This window comes from Boleophthalmus pectinirostris, unplaced genomic scaffold (assembly GCF_026225935.1).
Source record: "Boleophthalmus pectinirostris isolate CB_2022bp ecotype Guang Dong unplaced genomic scaffold, ASM2622593v1 HiC_scaffold_13, whole genome shotgun sequence".
NCBI lineage: Eukaryota > Metazoa > Chordata > Actinopteri > Gobiiformes > Gobiidae > Boleophthalmus > Boleophthalmus pectinirostris.
The window spans coordinates 13,873,857-13,891,800 of record NW_026571036.1 but is presented as its reverse complement, the minus strand read 5'-3'; the positions used below and the strand labels follow the sequence as shown (position 1 = coordinate 13,891,800).

The 17,944-nt window shown below is 38.4% G+C and overlaps 2 protein-coding genes across 2 annotated transcripts; both read left to right on the top strand.

Annotated features, from left to right (window-relative positions):
- The first annotated feature begins 5,644 nt into the window (after nucleotides 1-5,644).
- On the top strand, nucleotides 5,645-12,275 carry ufl1 (UFM1-specific ligase 1). Its single transcript, XM_020941271.2, has 19 exons — nucleotides 5,645-5,835; nucleotides 6,034-6,179; nucleotides 6,288-6,316; nucleotides 6,875-6,969; nucleotides 7,046-7,160; nucleotides 7,260-7,390; nucleotides 8,068-8,126; nucleotides 8,208-8,354; nucleotides 8,754-8,929; nucleotides 9,558-9,737; nucleotides 9,836-9,962; nucleotides 10,033-10,155; nucleotides 10,270-10,390; nucleotides 10,463-10,629; nucleotides 10,711-10,841; nucleotides 10,923-11,003; nucleotides 11,239-11,324; nucleotides 11,438-11,618; nucleotides 11,938-12,275. The coding sequence occupies exons 1-19, from the start codon at nucleotides 5,759-5,761 to the stop codon at nucleotides 12,121-12,123; spliced, it is 2,358 nt and encodes a 785-aa protein (XP_020796930.1). The 5' UTR covers nucleotides 5,645-5,758; the 3' UTR covers nucleotides 12,124-12,275.
- Nucleotides 12,276-12,422: 147 nt separating this feature from the next.
- On the top strand, nucleotides 12,423-16,240 carry LOC110156535 (uncharacterized protein C14orf132-like). Its single transcript, XM_020920736.2, has 2 exons — nucleotides 12,423-13,691; nucleotides 16,010-16,240. Exons 1-2 carry the CDS (start codon nucleotides 13,665-13,667, stop codon nucleotides 16,238-16,240), a joined length of 258 nt encoding a protein of 85 aa, XP_020776395.1. The 5' UTR covers nucleotides 12,423-13,664.
- The last annotated feature ends 1,704 nt before the right edge of the window (nucleotides 16,241-17,944 follow it).

Genomic DNA, 17,944 nt, shown 5'->3' with positions numbered 1-17,944 from the left:
TAGGCACAACACAGGGGCTTTTTGTTATCGTAAAAAAAGGGAGGTCTGTAATATCCAGTCTGTAGTTTTATTTTTCATATTCTACCAAATACAAAAGATGACTGCTTACTAAATATTCAATAAAACAAAATGAGTTGCTGGTGGATGTGTTTATATGCACATCAAAAATCGGATCATGATGTAATTTCTGATTTCAGCAGATTATTAAAACGCAAAGTAAACATTGGTGGGACAAGGAACATTGTGTAAAAACGGGCAAACTAATGTGGCAAACACAAAAATGAATGAGTGAATGTATTACGTAAAATTGAGTAATTAATCTCTCCTGGACTGTAAACGTTTTCTGTCCAGTGCTCAACCCACAAGTCTACAGCACCCATGCTCCCAAACGAACTGACAATTTCCATAAATATTTAAAAGCATGATGCAAACCAATGCTCTACAACTTCACAAACCTGATGGGAAACACGGCGATTGTCTTGTGATACTGTTCTGAAGGGAGAGTGACTTAAAATGGGGAGCAAAGGGAGATGGGACTTTTATCAAAATGAAAAAGAAACTTGTTTTCTTTTTAGCATTTTCAGAACACTAAAAGGTAACATGGTGTACTTGCTGTCTTCTCAGTGCAACAGTTAGTCTAAAATCAGAATAATTATCAGGACATCTGCTTATTTTAGTTCTGATCTGATCGTTCCATGTAAAAGTAGCTACTGTTTATATTGTAATAATGTCTGAATGCCATCCTATCATCAAATGTCATCGTGAGCCTCTCCTGCTGCGACTCAGCTAATCAGATTGCTATACACTTTGATGAAGTTGTTCATTTGATTATTGGAGTAACGAACATTATGTAATGAAATAATGAGACTAATTGAGCTGGGTATATCACATTTCTAACTAGAGCTAGTGTGTTGTTTTAGCCCTGCTCCCGCACAAAATAAAGTGATTACACAATGTTTGACATGAGAATGTTTGCAAAAATGTAAACATATGTTTTAATAATATGGTTCTGATCAGTTGTAAAGGTTCACAGGGTTTTTAAAGAAGATGTATTAGGATTGTTTCCAGGTACTGCAGGTATCAAACGTGTTTCTTCCCAGTGTAACACTACCATAACAGTAAGATCAATACAACTGAACCACTTAAAGGCTCTGACTGGTTTAAAAAAAGGTGTACAATCACTATTGAATCTGGTTTAGCTGAGTCTAAACCTGCAAGTTTTTTTCTCATTCTCAGTATATGGACACACCATGCCTCACGTGATAGTTCAGAACCTTCAGAATCCCCTCACTGAGCTGCAGAGGCTGCACTAGCACTGATTCAGGACTGACTGCAGGTGCTGGGCTTTAGGTAGTGACCATTCAGATCAAGTTTTAGATTTAAACCTTTTTAAGATCATTGTGAAATCCAAAATACCAAATTATAACATAAACAACTTGACCATCACACACTGTCCAATGTTTTTGTAATTAAGAATAAGTTAATATTAAAATTGTTATCAGCAAAGGCAATACCTGATTTGGACATGTTGACCTCATACCTGGGGACACAGTTAGTGCATGTTTGTGAAATTTACAATTCCAATTTTTAAACCCAATTAATAACTCTTCTGTTCTGCTCTGAATACATGGCCTTTGCTCCATATGTCCTTAAATAAACACACTTTCTGAGTGGCTGTTGTGAAAGGCAGCTCTGCGGTCTTGAATAAGTGCATTCCTCCCACTCGCGTTCACCCGCAGCTGTGGGGATCTGAGCAGCACACCGCCCACTCGCACCTGGAGCCTCCTCATAGAGCCGTGAGCGCCCAAGTGTCGGAATCCAGCCGGTGTCAGTAAACGCCTTGCGCTCTCACTCCCCTGTATTTTTAACCTGAAGAGACACGGCACCACACGGAGCCACATGGAACATCCACACGCCCAGGGGAACAGCTGGCAGCTCCCTGGGGTGCACTTTAGGGTAGGAAATATTAGCATACGTTCAGCAAGTATCAGAACGGTGCCAGAGGAGCAAAATGATTCGACACAAGTTTATGTTGCCGTGTGTCAGTCACAGTTAGAGGTGGAAAGTAGCCAGAGTGACTTCAGAATGTAGAAGTGAAGGTATAGCATTCTGAGCATTCTGATTAGATTAAAGGTGAATTGTGTAACTTTTCTAGTAAAGTGTCTGCCAAATGCTTTCTCCATGGAGTCTGGAATGTTTCACAATATGGGATTAAACCTTTCTGTCTTCATGGAGACCAATCTGTAAAAATAAAAACAAAATGGGCTCCTGGAAAAACGTTTTGCACCAAGGGCCCAAATTTTGTGCTGAATGCTTCTAGTTTACAATCATTAAAAATTAATTTAAGCCTAACACAAATATAAGCAGCAAAAAATATATAAAGTACTATTTTTGTAATAAAACTGTAGTGAATTCATCCAGGTATTCAAAAGATTTCCTCTGTAACTCATTTTGCACATTTTCACAGTGGAATTCAATCAAAGATATCTGATGAAGCTTCTTTATGTAACCTGATTACACTGGAATGTGCCTGTGCTCTTTGGATAATAGTCATTGCCAATTTATGTCCATCATAAACTCTGTTCGCATACTCACACCGGAGGAGCTGTCATTTGTCTTAACACATAAAAAACAGACTAGAGACAGGGTTTGTGCAAGGTTTATTGTCGTGACCTTGCAAATTAGTCTTATATTAGATGTGATTTAATAGGTTGAATAGTATTTTCATTTGTTTGTTTTAACCAGAACTTAAGACAAAGTTCAAGATCTTGCATCGACTATCTCCCAAATGTGGATATCTAAAACACTAAAATTTGTAGTTTCAAGTTAAAGGTCCCATATTACTCAAAATTGACTCTTGTGTTTCCTCATCAAAAACATACCTGGAGTTGTGGTTTATTTCATTCACATGTTTGAGTAATCCTGGTTTATTAGTCTGTCTACATCTCAAAGCTCAAAATGCTCTCTTCCACCTTGTGATGTCATGTAGTGGTAGTTTTCAAGTTAACGGCTACGTTTTACCTTTTGTTTAGAAAAGATCCACGACTGAAATCATCCAAATGATTCTAAAGGTGCAGGTGTATGGGGTTTAAAAACACAGTGGAGCATGTCCTGTACTACCACATGACACCAGAAGGTGGAGTTTTTTCTGTTTTATGAGAAGAACACAGCCTAAATTTAGCAAAGTTTGTGTGTTTAACATGTCTGAATGAAACAAAACACAATTCCAGGTATGTTTTTGATGAGGAAACAACATTTTAACAAAGATCAGAAAATAGCGTAATATGGGCCCTTTAATTTAAGACAAAAAGACTCTTCACAAAACTCTACTCTTGACAAAAGAAGTCCACAAATCAGCATTTTGTAGTATTATTCCCTCAGTATGTATGCTGGAGACTTTATATTGCGTTCCTAAACACGCACCTTCATTAGAACACATTTCACACAGCGAGGCGCCTTCTCAGAGGAAATTTGACCTACATTTGTCAAGCTATTTTCTACAGTCAGGTCGGGATAAGTCTGCTTTTCAAAAGAGGGTGATGACAACCATTACTTTACAAATACCAAGGCAATTAAGATCTGAACTCTGTGACACAACTTTAAAAATTACTTTAGTTCCTTTATGCTAAATATGACTAAGATCTGGTCCCTGAGCTCTGTACACATTATGTTATGACGGTACAGTACAGAAGAGGGGCATTGGATTTTAATTCTTTATTTATTTAAAAGGTCCATATTATGCTATTTTCTGATCTCTTATAATGTTGTTTCCCAATCAAAAACATATCTGGAGTTTTGTTTTGTTTCATTCACATGTTTAACACACTAAGACTGCATATTTTGGCTGAGTTTTTCTCTCAAACTGAAAACACTTGTGATGTCATACAGGAAGTGTTCCATGGTGTTTTTAAACTCCATGCAACTTTCAGCCCTGGAATTGATGATCTCTACTAAACAAAAGTTAAAAAGTAGCTGTTAACTTGCAAACTACCACTACATGACATCACAAGGTGGAGCAAAGCATTCTGAGCTTTGGAGATGAAGACAGACTAATAATACAGGATTACTCAAATATGTGTGAATGAAACAAAACACAACTCTGGGTATGTTTTTGGTGAGGTAACAACATTATAACATGGTTTAAAGCTCGAACAAATCTATTTAGTGTCATATAGGACTTTTTATTGAAAATGAGCAAAACATTCTGCACCTACATGCTTTAAACTAAATATAACTTTTCTCTTCACTCTTCACAGCCACACCATTAGTTTAACTTTTTATATTGTGTCCTAACCTTTTTGACACCCACTCACTGTGCAGAAGAAAGTCAAACCAGACTGCCTATAGACTGTAATCTGAAGTCTACCATTTAAAAGAATGTGTTTTATAATGGACACCTAACTGAAACATGGTAATAGCAGTTCAGGAAGGACAGAACTCCATTTGGACCATTACAATATTGTATCTCCCGCCCACGTAGCCCCCATACATTTTCTAATCTCATAATTCTGCATTATATCCCTTTACCTTGAGTGGTCATTTTAATCTCTGCTGGAGGCACAAATTTTAACTCACAAAAGCATATAATATATCCTAAAGTTTGAGCAAATCTACTTACAACTTTTAGACTGGCTGCAGGGCCCTGATTAGTGTCTCACTGTACCAAAGACTGTGCTTTATTAAAAAGGCACACTGCTACAGCTACTACAAGTCAGTTGCAAATGATAGAGTTAAGAAGAAATTATAAAGAGCAAAACAAACTTCTGTGAATATGTTACAGTATTGTTTAAGTGTGTTTTTTTCGTTGTGGGTTTATTTTTATTTTTGACCGTGAAAGGTATGTGCAATGCGTGCCAAAGCACATCCCTGACGATGTTACGATGGGACATTTCCTATAGTTGGCTGACCTCTAGAGGCTGAACCTGGTCACTGCACTGGCATTAATAGCTATAATTCACTATGACTAAAGCATAAATACATACATCTGAAATCAAACGAAAATAAAAGGCTTTGAGGCAAAATGTAGACTTTTTGATTTAATTTTAAAAGCCTTTAGTCCCTAGGCTTCTTAAAGGTGCAAAAAGTTTTTTTTTTTGTTTTTTTTTTTGTAGACGGTCCACCACCTGCTTGTTATATTCGTAGGGAGGCAAACATGGGTGGCGCATCCAGGCCAAGTTACAGGTCATATCTGTGGAAGGGCGATGGCGCTTACAGTATGAAAGTGCAGTAGGCCTATTCATTGTATATTTAGCCAAAAAATATGCCTATAGGCCTGTATGTATAAGAGATAAATAGGTTTTATACTGTGAAATATTGCAGACAAAACAATAACAAGCAGACAGCGGACTCTCTACGCAAGATTTAGAGCATCTTTAAATGCATAATAAATAACAAAAATAAATTCATTATTATTATTATTATTATTATTATTATTATATTATTATTATTATTATTATTATTATTATTATTATTATTATTATTATTATTAAAATTGAGTATTAATTCTCACTTGTATCTATTTGCATTTACTTGTATTAATTTATTTTTTATGGCTTTACTTGCTGATCAAAGGATAATTTCTAGACAGATTGTGACTACAAACGAAAATCGCACTCCTGAATTTTGTCCTCCCCGACTGTCCATTGTACGTCACAGTATGTTGACGTGTGGCTAGCCCGTTAGCTCAGCACACACGCCCCTCTTCATTGCGGTTTCTTTTAGACCCAGATTTAATTTTTAGGTTTTATAAAAATCCAGAATGGCAGCGGACTGGGAGGAAATTCGGCGATTGGCTGCGGACTTCCAGCGAGCACAGTTTGCAGATACGGTGCAAAGGTAAGTAGCTACAGCTGTTAGCACCGAGGCTAAGTCCAAATGTCCAAATATGGATTTAAAGCACATGTAGTACAACAAACTATAAGATACAACTATAAAATTTGAGAAATCAGTGTGTTTTATGTGTAACAGTGGATGTGCAATAGTGGATGCGGACTACAATTAGAATTAACTTGTTTAAAACTGCTTCTTTTCCAGGCTGTCAGAGAGAAATTGCATTGAGATCATTAATAAATTGGTGGAGGACAAGAAACTGGACGTGGTGCACACTTTGGACGGTAAAGAGTACATCACCCCGGCTCAGATCAGCAGAGAGATCCGGGATGAGCTGTACGTGCACGGGGGTGAGTGTTGTTCCAGCTGTAACAAATGGAAATGCTTTTTTCTGCTGTCATATTCACGTCCATGTTGGGTGGTATCTAATATTATAACATGTCTCTTCTATGTTACAGGACGTGTCAATATTGTGGATCTACAGCAGGTGGGGCTTGCCAGATTTATGACTGATTATGATGATTTATTGAGTGTCCTATTCATCTTCAGGTTGTATAAACAATGTTGGAAAGTAACTAAACACATGTACCTAAAATACATTTTCAGGATATTAATTTTGAGTTACAGTAACAGTAACAATAACAGTTACTTTCCTAAAATCAAACGAACACGTGGGGGTATTTGATAATGCAAGTTGTGGTTCAAAGCTATAGAATACACTGCTCTTGCGGTGAGTGCATGTGCAATTTTTCCTTCATCAGTGATCAAAAAAGCATAACAAATTAATCAGATGTTGCATTATTTTTTTAAACAATAATATAATGTGATTAAATGTGTATTCACAATACAGTTCTCTAGTTGGACCGTGTAATGGAATACATTACAGAATGCATTAATGCAGATATTCCTTAGTCAACAAATAACAAAATACATTTTCAAAGTATTCTTCCCAATATTGAGCACCATTAGTATACACTTCACAACAATTGGATCAATGTTCATTACTAGCTTTAAGTTAGTAACTTCTGTTTTTGTGTAATTTCAGATCATTAATGTGGACTGGGTGCATGTTGAGAACAGAGCCAGTGACATCGCCAGATCTCAAGGCATTCAGCTTATTTTGGGGCAACTTATTGACGAGTATGTACTTTCTTTTGACTGGGTGCTTGTGCATTGATGGAAATAGAAATACATGTTTAATATGTTCTTTGTGCAGTGGATACCTGGACCGTTTGGCTGAAGAGGTGAATGACAAACTGCAGGAAGCTGGTCTGATAAGCATAGCAGAACTGTGCAAGAGCTATGACCTGCCGGGTGACTTTCTCACTGAGGTGGGTGAAAGACTGTGGTAGAGTTGTGATATTAAAATGATATGAATGATATTATAGAAAAATACTGACAATAAATACATATTTTTTTATGTTTTCCAGGAGTTGTCTAAGCGTCTGGGGAAACTCATCCAGGGAGAGATGGACCAGTACAACAGAGGCATCATCTTCACTCAGGCTTTCGTGGCCAGACACAAGGCCAGAATACAGGGTCTCTTCAGTGCCATCACACGGTAGGCTCAAATTTTTGTAATTTGTATTGCTCATGCCCATTGTTAATTTGAAAATGACAGGTTTTGTTGGAAAATAGAGATACAGTATAATTTCCTGTGGTTGACCACAACTTACCAAGTCAACAAAAATGTACATATTAGATTTTATTCTACTACAATAAATCCAAACACAGTAGTACATTTAATAATTACTGAAGTCTTCATTTTAGCTCCTTTATTGATAAGTTCACCATACCACAGTCCTGAGAAGGCAGGATGTTAGTTAAATTTTGAATTCTCAAAGTAGAAAAATTTGTGTTAGATTTGAAGTTTGCATACATAATATTAGACATATAATTATTCATACTTCAGATCTTTTTTCTCTTATTAAAAACAAATAAAAAACTTCTTAATTTTTCAGGCTGAAGACCTCTCAGATAAATACACTTGAGAGTATCATTGTGAAATCACTGAATCTTAATAAACAATAACCTAATTGTGCAGTCCAAGAATTGTAGGTTGATGTTAGGCGCCAGTTAATCAGTAACTTTAGCCATCTTAACAGGAGTTTTCTATTGTGTCACTTTTACAAACAGTTACTCAGAAACTCCCACGGTTCAGCTTCAAAATGCCAGCAGACTTGAGCAGACTGCCCAGTGTGTGGTGTTGTGAAAGTCTCTGTTGTGTTTTTTGCTCAGGCCGACACCTGTCAGCAGCATGATCGGGGCATTTGGATTCCAGGAGCATCTCCTCTACTGTAAGAAAGCCCAGTGTTTGTGCACACTGACACTTTGTCTGGAGTATTGAGTATTCTAACATGGCAGGCCTGTCTCACCAGCTGTCCTGGAGGAGTTGGTAAACACTGGACGTCTGAAAGGAACGGTTGTTGGCGGCAGACAGGACAAAGCTGTTTATATCCCTGATATTTATGCCAGAACACAGAACGCCTGGGTGGACTCTTTCCTCCAACAGAATGGATATTTAGGTACGATTTAGGGGGTTTAGTGGCTTTGGATACAACTTGGACAAAACAGAGTCGATTTGATTCTGGTCACAATTCAATATCTTGTTCAGTTCATCTTGTTGTTTAGCCACTTTGTTTTTATGAGGGTCCTGGCATCACATGGTCTTTCATGACGACCAAACCCCAAAAGACTTAAAGTTCTGAGCCAAACTTTTGAACAGACAGCCAGAGTGTATTACCAAGTGTTGCATTCTAAAACGACACTACTCTATTGCTGTCACATAAATTGAATATATGGTATAATAATGATAGGTGACACACTATATGCATGAATTACATTGATGATCACAATTCATCACTCATAAAAGAGCTGAATATAAGGCTATTATTCCTCATTGTTCCTGCTTACCTGTATTTCAGAGTTTGATGCTCTGGTAAGGCTGGGCATCCCTGACCCCAGCTCCTACATAAAGAAGCGGTACAAGTCCAATAAACTGTTGTTCCTACGAGCAGCCTGTGTGGGCCAGGGCTTGGTGGACCAGGTGGAGGGGTCTGTGGAGGAGGCAGTCAGCTCGGGCTCTTGGACTGATATCCAGGTATACTACAGTATACACATTAGATGCACTGGTAAAACTTAGACTTTAACTTAACTACACCTTACTTGGCCATATTAAACCTGGAAAAAACTAAATAGTGTAGTGGTCTTTAGTCATTGTATAACATTATCTTTCAAAGGTTGTGCATTTAGTCTAAACATTGAAGCAGACATATTTTGCAAAATTGACTTTTCAGAGCTTTTAACCATGTTATAGTTGTTTCCCCTCACCATTTACTCACCTGAAGGTGTCATATTGCCAAACTGCCCCATTTTCACCATCATCGGTATATGTCCACTGCTTTGCACTTCCTTCATTCTCCAATTTAATTTTCTTATTTAGAAACATGTATAGGAACATAACGATCCTCTGGTATTGTAGATTATATCTATATAGTGGACATATTATCAAAATAGAGAAATATGATTATAAATGAGTTATTTAAATTATTTCTCTTTCACTAATGGCAGTGGCACATTTTTTTCTTGTGTGCCAAATACATTTTTATTTTTGTGTTAGTCTCTTATCTTTATGCCATGCTCCATTTCCTCCCATCCTCTGCTTCACAAATAGGCCAGCAGTCTTGTGAATAAAAAAAATACATTATATTGTTTGTGTGCGTGTTCAGCCCATTCTGCCGAGCTGCCTGTCTGAGGAGGACGTGGGCATACTGATAAACCAGGCCATGAGGAACATCAACGCCCAGTCTTCTGCTCGAATCCTGGGAGGAACTGTAGTGGTTAGTGAGAAGTTCCTCAGCAGCTGCCTCTCTCTGTTTGATGAAGCCATGCAGCAGAAGGCTTTGAAGGTACATGCCAAATTATGCAAACCACCTTTATAAATGTAATCACTCGAAAAGAGTGCCTAAAACAGTTTTTCTCTTTTTCATCCAAACTTGTCTAACAGGAGGTTAAGAACAACCCAGTGTTTCTGATCACAGAAGATGACATGAAACAGGCCTCCATGTTGTCTGAGAGCTCTGCCCTGTCTAAAAAGGAGAAGAGGGAAGCAGACCGCAGGAAGAAGGCAACAGGTTCACAAACAATCCACACAAAGTCTGTCTGTCTATGAGCCAGTGATAAACATTTGATCCTGTGTTCCAGAGGGGAGTGGCAGTGTGAAAGCAGGTGGTGGAGGAAATGCCAGAGAAATCCGGATACGTAAAACCAAAAAGAAGGGCAGGAGAGATGACGACAGTGATGAAGAAACTGGGTCTACTCAGCAGAGTATGTAAAGAACAGGAATCAATGCTAATTTAGCAACCTGTTTTAAGGACCTGCTTATTTACTTTAATGGTACATTTCAAATAATATAAAGTTGATTTTATCCTTTTTGTCCAGATCGTAACAAACAGACTGAAGTCCCATTCATGGCAGAGGATGAGATCATAACTGTGTTGGAGCAGCGCCTCACAGACTGTCCTGAGGACATCCTCTCAGAGCTGGCAGAGCATCTGCAGCGGTCAGTCCAGTCATCCTAAATTTATTCTTACCTTTACCTAGTTCTCCCTCCTCTAACAGCTCTGCCCCACAGGCCTCTGACTAAAAACTACCAGGAGGTTCTGCGCACAGTCTTCATGTCGTCCAGCAGCTCTCCATCAGGCCCCAGCAAAAAAAAGAGCATGAAGGACCTGCAGGAGGAGATCTCTAGTCTCTACAACAACATCCGGCTCTTTGAAAAGGGCACCAAAGCCTTCTCAGGTAAACCACTGTCAATAGGCTTCACAATTTTTAGAATACCATGCCTCAACCTTCAGGTTAAAATGTATTTTTCTCTTGCAGATGAGACCCAGGTGCACATTGCTAAACATGTGCTGAAAACTGTGTGCACAGATGTGACCAATATCCTGGTCAACTTCCTGGCTGCAGACATGATGATGTCTGTGGAGAACCCCAGCTCCATCACTCCTGAGGTCAGAGGTCATCCTGATTCAGACTGAAATATTAGAGCTGTACAGTATGCCAGGTTTTATCTCATTACTGTTTTGTTTTAGGTTCGACTGAAGATCGTTGGAAAACTCCCAGATGAGACAAAAGGGCCCCTGATGAAACTGCACAATGCTCTTAATGGAAAAGTGAGTTTCACAATTCTTAGTTCTGCCATTAACACGTGTCCTGAGTAGTACTACAGGTTTGTAGCAGTGTCCTCAGCTGTGTACATATTTAGTTTGAAAATCCTGTTCTGATATTGCATTATACACTACTACAGTAACCCCTGTAATAGTAACACCATTTGTGCCTGTGTTTTGATTGTTTTTTCTTTTTAAGAGATCCGTTCTGAATTAATCCTTTTGTGTGCTGTTTATTTAGTCTATTGAAGATTTCCTGACAAATATCGAGAGCTCCGCAGAGGTGTGTGGCTTTATGCTGAAGAAGGCCGATAAAAAAAAGGAGAGGTAAAATGCACTTTTCTTTTTCACCAATTTATGAATGTCTGAAAAGGCCATACAGCAGTGTACCTTTTAGCGTCCGTCCTGGTAATGGTGCTGTGTGTGTGTGTTGTATGCAGACAAACCCTGTTCGTGCACAGACAGGCCCTCCTGGAGCAGCTCAGGGACACAGAGGACCCTGCTCTGGTTCTACACCTCACCAGTGTGCTGCTGTTCCAGGCCTGTACCCAGAACATGCTCCATGCCCCGGGCCGCTGTGTGCCCCAGATCATCGGCACGCTCACCGGACGCATCTCTACGGTACGCACCCACAGGGCAGGGGGATGCTCACAGGTTCTGGGTGGGCTCTGGGAGGACTCCCCAGCTTCACTTCATCATCTGAAAAAACTGGTCTAAAGCCCTGTATGTGCACAAAAATGAATGCATGTGGTTAGCGGATTGTGAATCAAGAGCTTTGCCTAACGGTAAATCCATATGAAATAACAACTGTGCTCTGTTGTCTGATTTAGCGGTCATGGTTATGCTTTGGTAGATAAAACACTGCTGCTGTCCCTCTGTTTGAATGTGAGGTGTTACATGTGGAGGAGTGTTGATTTTACTGTCTGTTACTGTGCCACAGGAGCAGCAGCAGCTGTTGACGTCGTACCAGAGCCTGGTGGTGAAGCAGCTGGTGAGCCGCAAACAGGAGGAGGGAGGAGAAGGGGACCAGCCAGATGAGGAGACCAAGGAGATCCGAGCCCAGATCCAAGCTCTGACCCCACAGGTCAAAGAGCTGGTGACGGCTCAGAAGAAGACTGAAGAATAACTCTGTGCTCCAGACTGTACTTAAACCCTTGTGGAAGTAATTCACAAAATGATTTCAGGCAAATCTCTGTGTGGGATGTCTCCTGTCTACTCAAATCCTCAATGAGGCCCTGATGTCCAAATAGTCATTAAAAGCTTACCGTCTTAAGTGGAGCTGTCTGCTGTCTGGTGTGCACACCCACAGTCAACATGAACATTCTCACTCAGCTTGAGCTCTCTAGATAGTGCCACGGGGGATATTTTGCTCCTATAAATAAACATCCTCAAATACTGCTTATGCAACTTTTTTAATAATCATCTTTTGAGTGAGGTAATCAGAAGCTCAATTTCAAGTGATGCATAAGGGCGTGGTTTTAATTTACAGCTGTGAGGCCAAAACAGCAGAAATGGATCTAATCCTAAACCTTGGAAATAGCACTGTTGTTACTGTATTCTACATCTGGGACACTAGAGGGAACCAATACACTGTAGATTTGTACAGCAGCACAAATGTTTTCTCTTTGTACATACTATTGCTTTTCTCATGTAAAATTAATTCATGAAAAACTATTGCCTCACTTTAGAATTGACTGTGTCATTTTAGTGTCTTTATAAAATATAGTTTGGTATTTTGTTGAACAAAACATCAAACTAAATATGGTGAAGATATAACACTGCCACATTTGCTTGTAGTGATGAGACAGGACTGATAGTAGAATATGTATAAGGAGGATGCCGGCTCATGGAACTAAATAAATCACAAAAGACTCAGTGGGGTGTGACCCCTTGTGGCTGGATTATGAATTGCACAAATGCGTGCGGCATTTCCATTTCTTACTATGATCTCTCCACACTCCACAGTGCATCTATGCTATATTATTTTTATGCCTGCTGTACCTTTTTTCACCATTGGTGTCACACTGAGTAGGTTTGTCAAAAGTATCGCTATCCAGATACTATCGATACTAAAATATATATAAAAACTAGGTACTAATTTGAACAAGTATTGATGCTGAAAAGAATTATATGCACCAGAGAAAAATGATCCTTTCCTGAAAAGCTTTTGAAAGTCAAAGTGTTTGTTAATATTAATAAACTACTGTTAATCCTGTGTTGAAAATTACTTTATTTTCTGAAAAGAGTCAAATCAGTATCAAGTATTGAGCCTTTTACTTAGAGCGGAAATCAATTTTGAAATTTTAGCAAAACACTTCTATTGTGTCAATACTGTACACAATGTGGCTAAAATGTCTTGTCCAAGGACAGATTTTACAAATGAAAAATTCTTGGTAAAAGAGAAGTCTGAGCACATTTGGATCATCATGAACTAGTCAAGATTAAAACTGAGCTACATTGGTGATGGGAAAGATGTGTTGTCTATACCCATACCCTCTCCCCACTCTCCCCTCTCTCTCTTTCATAGCCCCCTCCGTCCCTGGCCTCTGCACTGTCCTGTGGTGACTTGTGAGTGCTCTTAGAAGATAGACTCTGTGAGGAGAATGTAGCAGCAGGTCTTCAGCTCCAGTCTCGGTCAAGGAACAACATCTGAAAAACTACTCCATCATGGACCTGTCCTTTATGGCAGCACAGGTAAACAACACAACTCTACACACATCTAATGGAGGGAGTAGACACAGATCTCCAGGTGAGGCCAAGACTAGACTAACTAAAATGAATTATAAAGTGAATTTGACTTATTATTCACTATAGCTATTATCAGAGCTATTGAGTTGTTGATAAAGACACACATCCTAATTTTAATGTAATTTTCCATTTCTAACAGCACATAAGAGTTCTTAAACTGCTATTGAATTCTTTTGCAGAATGAATGGCCTGAAAAGTGCGTTCTTTAACTGTTCAGTGTTTACTCTTTTATACTGAATTGTGTTTATTTGTAAATAGTTGTATAATCTTTATGTCTGTTGTTTTTTTGTTTTTGTTTCTTTTTTGTTTTTTGAAAAATATTCATTTTAATATATAATTTCTTCACAAATGTATTTAAAATTTTTATGTTTTTTCTTTATTGTGTTTGTGCATGTTCTTATCTTATTTATCTTTTATTTATTTACCTTTTATGAGAGCACCAGAGCAAATTGCTGAGGGCTTATTTTGCTTGATAGCATCCGGTTCTTTTATTTGAAAAGGAACATTTCTCCCAGCGATAAGTGTCCGCTGAAAAGAACACAGCTTTAAGTGCACCACAGGACAACTCATATAGTGCCCAGCTGAGTGCACTAGTGCCCCTAAGGTTTGCAGAGGGCTAAGCAAATACAGAGGAACAGCCAGTCTCACTAGTGACACGGGCAAAAATAGTACAAATATTTACACACTTGAGCCCTACTAGTTTAAACTGTATTTTAAGTGTATTTGTGATGCGTATGTTCACAGATGGAAGTCATACAACTATCATTATAACATTTTAACTCAGCCAACATGACGAATGGCCATATTAATATGTTATTAAGCAGTACTTTACACATGACAAATGATGTGACCGGCTCCTTTTAATCTCAGTGCACAGGTCATTAAGGCTCTTTGTCACTTTTGGAGCCTGCGTTTCCTCAGTGTGTCGCTTTCAGGTTCTAATAATAATATAATTTTAATGCTTTTGATTTACACTACCAGTCAAAAGTCTGTATATTCTCACACTTTTCCAGATTAAAATTTTTTTAATAGCCACCTTTTGTTTTGATCTTTCTTTGACCCTGACATGGTAGACCTGTGTACTGAAAACCATGTTAGGGGACTTAATCATAAAGCTCTTTGAGAAATGCTCAAGGGTTTGCAACACTGTCAACAAAGCAAATGGTGGACACACAGTATTTGCATGTAATATATATTTTAAAAAATATGTATTTCTTTTTTCCCGCTCTATATATATATATATATATATATATATATATATATATATATATATATATATATATATATATATATATATATTCAATCATATTGTTGTTTTTTGTACAATTTAGAAAGTAGTAAACATAAACAAAAAAAACTAAACAAAAAACAAAACTATGAATTAGTGTGTGTCCAAACGTTTGACTAGCAGTTGTACATCACTTTACTTTCCATTTTTCCATTACCTTCCATTACTCATTCACTACATTCTCAGTAATACTAAACTACTTCATGGCCATAGCTGCCCCGGGGTAGACTGATGGAGATGAGGGTATTAATCTGCCATAAGCATTTCCAATCACCCCTGCCAAAAGTTGGCTATAGTATTTCACAGTAGGACATAAAATGCATCCACTGAGATGGATAAAATATAAATACAATAAAGTATATAAACACTGTATGATTTCCATCTCCATTAAATCATGCAGGTCATGTGCCACCTCCAAAAGTTACATTGCTGGACATTTATAAACTTCTCTACTACTGTAAAAATTAAATAAAAATAAAAATAAAAACACCCATTATTCTGCTGAAGTCCCAAGTGGATCATAGACTGTTGGTAAGTACGGGCTGAAAAAAAAAAAAAAACCTGACTTGGAAATTTAAATGACTGTGATAGCCCGTGTTTGCAGTGCTGACACATCACAACAGCAGGAGGTGTGAATGAACACAGCGTGAGGACACTCAGACAAACCACATAAGCTCCAAGTCGATCTCTCATGTAGTAAAAAAAGCAAATTAACTAACAATAAATACAAAACATATGGCAGTTTATCTCAGACTATTTTGACTCAATCTATGTTAAAGATGTGTAAAATACCTTTGTAAAATGATATATAACACTGTAAGTGTGATCACCTTTTCTATAAATCTGACCTGTAACAAATTAAAAAAAAAACTCCATGGAGACAAGCAGGTGACGTGCCCTCTATGAGAAAAGCTGCACAGTGTATCGTTAATAAATACATGAGCCATTAGTAACTTTTTCTTTGTGGTTGCCATAGATCCCGGTGATGACGGGCGCCTTCATGGACTCCTCTCCCACAGACGACTACAGCACAGACCAGTCCCTGTTTAACTCGTCGTTCAGCGTGCGCACACCCTCCATGTCCGCCGTGAGCCAGGCCGAAGAGCCCCCGTCCAGGCTCAGGGACGCACTCTGGCTGTGGATCGCCATCACTGCCACCATCGGGAACATCGTGGTGGTGGGTGTGGTCTACGCGTTCACCTGCTGATGACTGGACAGTTCAATAGGTGGCTTTCACATTCTAGGCAGCCTATATAACTCTATGGGAGATTAAAGACGATGATAACTTTGAACCTTATCATTATTTGTTAGGGATTGGCTCCACAAACTTGCTGTATCAATTTTATGTCACGTTTGGGGTTGAATAATAGCACCACTTTCTGAAGTTATTGTGGCAATTTTTGTTTCATGTAGAAATAAAGTCCCAGTAATTACAGAGATATTGACCATAAACCAAGTCAAGAAAATCACAATTTGACAGTTATACAAGCAAATCTGCCACAGAATTCTGACCTGTCCTCCAGCTCAGTTTTAACTATTCTTCTGGATTCTACTATGGTATTTCAGATGAACTCAAACCAATTCAGTGATTCATAATTAAAAATGTCTTTCAAAGCACCAGGCAAGACTAAGACTAACCCATTATGTCATAGTGATAGTATGAAGTATTGCTAAACCTCCAAAATACACAATCCTGGACTTTTTCTATTTCACTAGAAAATTACCCAGTTAAATATTTTCAACACCAAAACATTCTTCAAAATGCACCAAATTTATTTTATTACCATTTTACAGCTTTGTCTTTAAAATTAAGTTATATTTCTGTTGTGTAAATTGTTTTTGTTGGCTAAAAATCCCATGGGAACACCAACAAATCCAATTCTATTCTCTGTCGTTTGAACACATTTTGGCAGTGGCGTTTCACCATTTACATCACTTACACTATCAGCAACAACATCTCCATGGACACAGTCAATAAGTTAACAGTGCAGCTTTAATATACATTTGATTTACTTGCATGACCACTTCAGCTATGATTAAGGATAAGAATATCTGAGCAGCCAAAAGTTCTGTTTAAGCTTCATGCAGTATAAAAATGGAACATGTACAATGTTATGACATTAATACTTTAAACTATTCCACAAATAGAGCTGTTACTGGTGATGACAGAGGCTGAACAGAAGAGCTGGCTCAGATCAGGACAATAACACAGGTGTCTGCGATCGCTGCTTTTGGACTCGGAAGTGACCAAATGTAGAAAGAGTCGTGACGCAGTGATATAGGCCATAGTGACAGAGCAGAGGACTAAAACAAAAACTATGTGGAATGCTGCACTCCAAAAGCTTCTGTGCAGAATATGTTTTACCTACAAGAATGAACACATGAAATGAATAATTTAAAATAATAATTCATTGAAGGTCCAGGGTGAGAGTTCCTGAGGCGTCCCTCACACGTGTATTGGAACTCCTCACATTGCACTAACCTGACATATTGAAATGAAATATGACATGAAGTCATTTTGATTAAAACTGCAGCTAGATTTAGAATGCTTGATTATATTTGAAGTACAACTGTAAATAGTTCCAAAATAGTGAGGAGAGATGCTCAGCTGCTCAGAGATAACCACCTCCCCGTGTGGCTTCCTGGACTGTAGCCCAGGTAAAAAAAAATAAACGTGTTAAAACTACTGTCTGAAACTATTAGCCTGGCCAATCCAGTCCTGTTGTTTTGTCACATTTTACCACTAGATTTTGTCTACATTACTGAATCTGATAGTGTGCCATCTTTGGTCTGACAGAAGAAAACCAGAGAGCACAGGTGAGACTGAACAAAGGTGAGGGCAGGAGGGAACTGGTTTCACATCTGCCATCTACTGGTTAAAAAAAAATCATATACACTTATGGGTGGCAGC

What these genes read in the sequence shown, in the direction of transcription:
- ufl1 (XM_020941271.2), top strand. Translation starts at nt 5,759, where the DNA reads ATGGCAGCGGACTGGGAGGAAATTCGGCGATTGGCTGCGGACTTCCAG. An exon ending in GCTCTTGGACTGATATCCAG is followed by an intron (nt 8,930 to 9,557) that starts GTATACTACAGT and finishes GTGCGTGTTCAG; the next exon opens with CCCATTCTGCCGAGCTGCCT. An exon ending in GGGCACCAAAGCCTTCTCAG is followed by an intron (nt 10,630 to 10,710) that starts GTAAACCACTGT and finishes TTTCTCTTGCAG; the next exon opens with ATGAGACCCAGGTGCACATT.
- LOC110156535 (XM_020920736.2), top strand. Translation starts at nt 13,665, where the DNA reads ATGGACCTGTCCTTTATGGCAGCACAG. An exon ending in TGTCCTTTATGGCAGCACAG is followed by an intron (nt 13,692 to 16,009) that starts GTAAACAACACA and finishes TGGTTGCCATAG; the next exon opens with ATCCCGGTGATGACGGGCGC.